Source organism: Propithecus coquereli, unplaced genomic scaffold, assembly GCF_000956105.1.
Source record: "Propithecus coquereli isolate 6110/MARCELLA unplaced genomic scaffold, Pcoq_1.0 Scaffold1130, whole genome shotgun sequence".
Classification (NCBI taxonomy): domain Eukaryota; kingdom Metazoa; phylum Chordata; class Mammalia; order Primates; family Indriidae; genus Propithecus; species Propithecus coquereli.
This window is the reverse complement of record NW_012135304.1, coordinates 8,508-13,519: the sequence shown is the minus strand read 5'-3', so window position 1 is coordinate 13,519 and position 5,012 is coordinate 8,508. Positions and strand designations below refer to the sequence as shown.

Genomic DNA, 5,012 nt, shown 5'->3' with positions numbered 1-5,012 from the left:
TGAGGTTGCTGTGAGCTAGGCTGACGCCATGGCACTCACTCTAGCCCCGGCAACAAAGCGAGACTCTGTCTCAAAAAAACAAAACAAAAAAAAATGATTATGGGAGAGGGCACAAGGTGATCCAAACGCCTACCCACCCCCGCTCGGCCCACGGATCTCCACCTCGCCCAGTGCGGAGTCACCCCGAGGCTATGTCCTGGGAGAGGGCGTGTGTGTCACCCGCCCCGGTTCCTCTGGAACTCACATTTCTACGGCACTTTCATTTTAGAAACCACTTTCCTACCTCCTGACTTTAGGCGTAGCAGGGTCTGTGGTGAAGGCGGGAGCGTGGGCGAGGGGCCCAGCCGATCCCCTTCCGTGGCCGGTCCGTGTTGTCTAGCCCTGCCTCTGCCACGCCGGGAGATGGCACAGACTCGATACTGTGCCCAGCAGCGGGCAGAGCTGACGGGCAGGGTGCCCCGGGCAGTGACCTCAGGGCCAGGCTCAGGCCGCCCGCCCAGCATGGCTTCTCTTCCCTGAATTACATGTGGGTCAGAGGCCAGTGCCATATTCTTCTGCGCAAGGCACATGCTTCTTAGTAAGCAGAGTGCGGGGAGATGTCCGAAAAGATTTCAATCCCCTGTGAAGTGAGTGGAGCCTGGACTACGGCTTCCAGAAGGCTCAGGACTGTGCCCTCAGGGGACGTCCCTGCCTTGAGAGTTGTCACCCTCTTTGGAAGTGTAGAGAACGATGAGCACTGACTAACCCGGTTTCTCCTGATCCGCCCCACAGGCAAGCTGTCCCTGGAAGAGTTCATCAAAGGTGCCAAGAGCGACCCCTCCATCGTCCGGCTGCTGCAGTGCGACCCCAGCAGCGCGAGTCAGTTCTGAGGGAACAGGCCTCTGGACGGTTGCAGAGAAACACAGGCTTGTCTTGCCGTCTAAGCTTTGCTTGCAGAAGTGGGTGCCTCCGCAATCATTCCTGCCCTCCCGGGCCCCAGGGCCCAGGCGACACATCGCACCTGCCCGGCCCGGCCGGCTGCGCCTCCCTCCTCTGCCCGACCAGTGTGACGTTCCTCTCCCCGTGCCCGGCCTGGTCCCTTCCAGGGCGGCTCCCAGGGATGTGATTACACGCAGGGTTCCTGTGTTCCTGGCTCCGGGGCCCCTCCCTGCCCACAGGGAGCCCAGAGAACACCACCGAGGAGGATACTAGGCAGGACTTTCCAAGGTCGCACCGAGGCCAGCTAATTTATTCCGTGACCCCAGGTGGCTCTGTGGGGCCGAGGCAGAGGGAGAGTGGACAGGCGGGCCCCTCCCGTGCATGGCCGCACCTCCTTTGTTCATTTTCTCTGACCAAAGCCGCTTGCACGTACATATACTGTGGTCTCCTTTCTTTTAATATATAAATTATACGTATGGTGACGTGAAATGTAACGTGTAGGTCCCGTATTTAATGCCTCCGGTTGCCTTTGAAGCGTGGTCCCCCTCGTGGCCCGTGACCCCTCGAGCCCGGTTGTTTTGTGGTCTTTGCGCACTCTCCATCTGCCCGTGTCAAAAGGAAATGCATGCGTGCCCAGAGCCGTGGCGATGCTAACGTCCGTGTAGTGAACGCAGGCGTGCGTGTGCGGTCTTTCCTCCCTGTTGATTGGTCTGGCATTTCCGGTATTAAAGTGATAAAATAAACGGCATTCTCTGAGTCTCGTGTCTGCCATGGCGCCGGCACTCCCCAGGCAAGGTGGACTCGGCCGCGTCCAGCTGCTGTTGGTAAACCCGCCCCTCCTGTGTTCCTCCAGCCGTCACTGTGTCTATAAATCTTGCGCAGTCTGTTCTTCAATATCTGCCAAATGCCAAGAAATACGCATGGAAATAAAAGATGACTGTTCTTGGCAGATCTGACTGTCACGCTTCCACCTGCCTCCCTCCCTGTCCCCTCCACGGCTTAATCAGCAAGGTGGTAGGAAAGCCACGTTCCGGGAGAGGACAAGCGAGGACCGGAGGCGGCGGCGTGGGCCGGGAGCTGGGCAGACCTGGTTCGTGTCCTGCCTTCTCTGCAGTGTCAGCACTTCTGGTCCCAGCAGCAGGAAACCAGCTGAAGTCCAGGCCACGATGGGATGTTTGTCTTGCGGATCGAGATGGCCAAAGGCGGCACCGCTGAGGACCCCAGGCTCCTGCCACCTGCGCCCAGCCTCACACAGTCAGCTTTTGTCCTCGGACTGTTGCCTTGGGGTTCCCACAACCCTGTCGTGGTTCTGGGCAGCACAGCAGACGGGAGCATTCAGAGGCAGGAAGGGAAGCAGCCCTGTCCTCTGTCCTGCCACTGAGAGGGAGGAAAATGTTCCAGGATTCTCCCACCAGCCTCCTAGCTCATTACCTAAATCCGTGGCCCCTGTTCACCGGGTGGCCATGAGCTGACCGTGAGCCCCTTGGCTGAGAAGACACCCCTCCCCCGGAGGGCACGGGGCTGGGGAGGGGTGAGCAGAATTGAGGCTGTCACGAGGATGGGCACCGACGGCGTCTGCCACCCGGCCCCCTGGTGTGGGCTCCCCTGTGCCTCGGTGCCTTCGCTGCAGGGGCTCGGGCAGCTGCACGGCTCAGGGTCATGTGTGCAGACACGGGGCTCAGAGCCTGGCTGCCAGCAGGCCTTCAGGGACAGCAGCTGTTTTGTTGATTTTAGTCATTTTCATATCTTTTGAGGCTCCGTCCATGCCTCTTTGAGTAGAAATGACGAGTCCACCTGCCAAGTGCCTTCTGACCAGCGGTGCTGCCAGAGACCGTGTCACAGTGACCCCCGCCCCCGAGTACCCAGAGCTGCCGAGCCTTGACGGGGGTGCTAGCTGGGGTGCAGAGAGTGGGACCAGGTGCCTGGGGGTAGATTCAACTCGCTACAAAGGGGCAAGACCGTGCCTGTGGCAACTCCACCTGGCCTGGAGGAACCACCAGTGAGGCGCTTGCATATTGTAAAAGGTGTAACTGGGACTGGCAAAGGTTAAATCAAGAGAGGCTGCAAGTACGATGGGAACAGAGTCCGGAGGAGAGAGATGGGAATGACCACAGCGTTAGGGTTCTCCAGAGGGACAGAACCAGGGCGAGGAGGGGTGGAGGAACTCAGAGATGGACGGATAGATAGATAGGTACACAGAAGGATGGATGGACGGATGGATACAGAGATAGACGGACAGGTGGATGGATGGATGGATGGATATAGAGATGGATGGTGGATGAATGGATATAGAGATGGATGGATCAATAGATATAGAGATAGATGGATGGATAAAGATGGATGATGAGGCCGAGCATGGTGGCTCACGCCTGTAATCCTAGCACTCTGGGAGGATTGCTTGGGCTCCAGAGTTTGAGACCAGCCTGAGCAAGAGCGAGACCCTGTCTCTGCTAAAAATCTAAAAATTAGCCAGGCGTGGTGGCGCATGCCTGTAGTCCCAGCTACTCTGGAGGCTGAGGCAGGAGGATTGCTTGAACCCAGGAGTCTGAGGTCACTGTGAGCTAGGCTGACAGCACAGCACTCTAGCCCAGGTGGCAGAGCGAGACTCCGTCTCAAAAAAAAAAAAGATGGATGATGGATGGATATAGAGAAAGAAGGATGGATAGATAAACAGATATATAGATGGATGGATAAATAGATACAGAGATACAGAGATAGATGGATGGGTGGGTAGATAGATATAAATATAGAGATGGATGATGGATGGATGGATATGGAGATGGGTGGATGGATAGGCGGCTATAGAGATGGCCGGATGGATGGATGGATAGCTGTAGAGATACAGAGATGGACGATGGATGGGTATAGAGAAAGATAGATGATAGGTAAACAGATACATGGAGGGATGGGCAGATGGATGGATGGATAGCTGTGGAGATACAGAGATGGATATGGGTGGATAGAGATAGAGATAAATATAGAGATGGATGAGGGATGGATGGACGGATATAGAGATGGATAGATAGATACAAATATAGAGATGGATGGATGGATATAGAGATAGACGAATGGGCAGACAGAGAAATAGATTTACAATAAGGAAATGGCGCATATGTTTACGGAGGCTGAGATGTCCTAAAACCTGCAGTGAGCAAGCTGGAGACCCAGGGGAGCTGATGGTGTAGCTCCAGTCTGAGGCTGAAGGTAACAGGAGACCAGTGTCCCAGCTCAGGGCTGTCAGGAGCAAATTCTCTCTTGCTCAGCCTTTTGTTTTATTCAGGCCTTCAACAGACTGGATGAGACCCACCCACACTGGAGAGGGCCAACTGCTTTACTCAGTGCATCAATTCAAATATTAACCTATCCAGAAACACCCTCACGGACAGACCCAGAGTAATGTTTGACCAAATGTCTGGGTACCCTATGGCCCAGTCAAGTTGATGCATAAAGTTAACTATCATAGCTGCTTCTGATCAAATGTGGAAGATGTGGATCTGGGGATCCTAGTGGACCCTGCCCCAGCAGGAGCTCACAGAAACCAGTATGGTTTTATGAGCCACTGCTGCCTGGGAGGGAGGAAAACTGGCCCTCAAAGATGGTGTCCATATGCCAAGATGCTCAGCTCATCAAAGGGAGGAAGAACCCAGAACTGTCATCCAAGCCACTTACCCAGCAGGAATCCTCTGGCAGCCTCTTCCTCTATCTTGGATCAGGCTCTTCCAGGACTGGTCATTAGAAAATGCCTCCTCCTGTCCCTTCCTGGTAATTTGCCATTCTGGCCCTGGGCCTGCTCGCTCTTCAGGTTTCTCTCCGCCCTGCCTTCTCCTTATCCCACAGGATCCCAGGCCTTCTGCCATCCTGCACAGGCACTGTGTGCGGTGGGCAGGGCTCGGCCTGAGGGACAAGTGGCCTGTCCCAGCCCCCCAGCCCTGGTCTCAACTCCACCTCACAGCCAGTGGCCTGGTGCCTGCTGGTTCTGCCTCCGGCTCTGTGCTGGCAGCGATGGATCTGGGCCCAGAGTGGGGCACGGTAGAGGGATGTCGGGGGTCTGGGTGCTGTGGGGACCCGGGACCCGGGGCAGGTGTTTATCCAGC

The 5,012-nt window shown here is 56.0% G+C and overlaps 1 protein-coding gene across 1 annotated transcript in view; it reads left to right on the top strand.

Annotated features, from left to right (window-relative positions):
- The window catches only part of HPCAL1 (hippocalcin-like 1), a 23,096-nt gene extending 21,422 nt beyond the window's left edge, over nucleotides 1-1,674 (top strand). Inside the window, exon 4 of the mRNA XM_012655782.1 lies at nucleotides 772-1,674. Coding sequence (XP_012511236.1) covers nucleotides 772-869 — 98 coding nt within the window. The 3' untranslated portion in view covers nucleotides 870-1,674. The remainder of the gene's footprint in view (nucleotides 1-771) is intronic.
- Nucleotides 1,675-5,012: the final 3,338 nt, after the last annotated feature.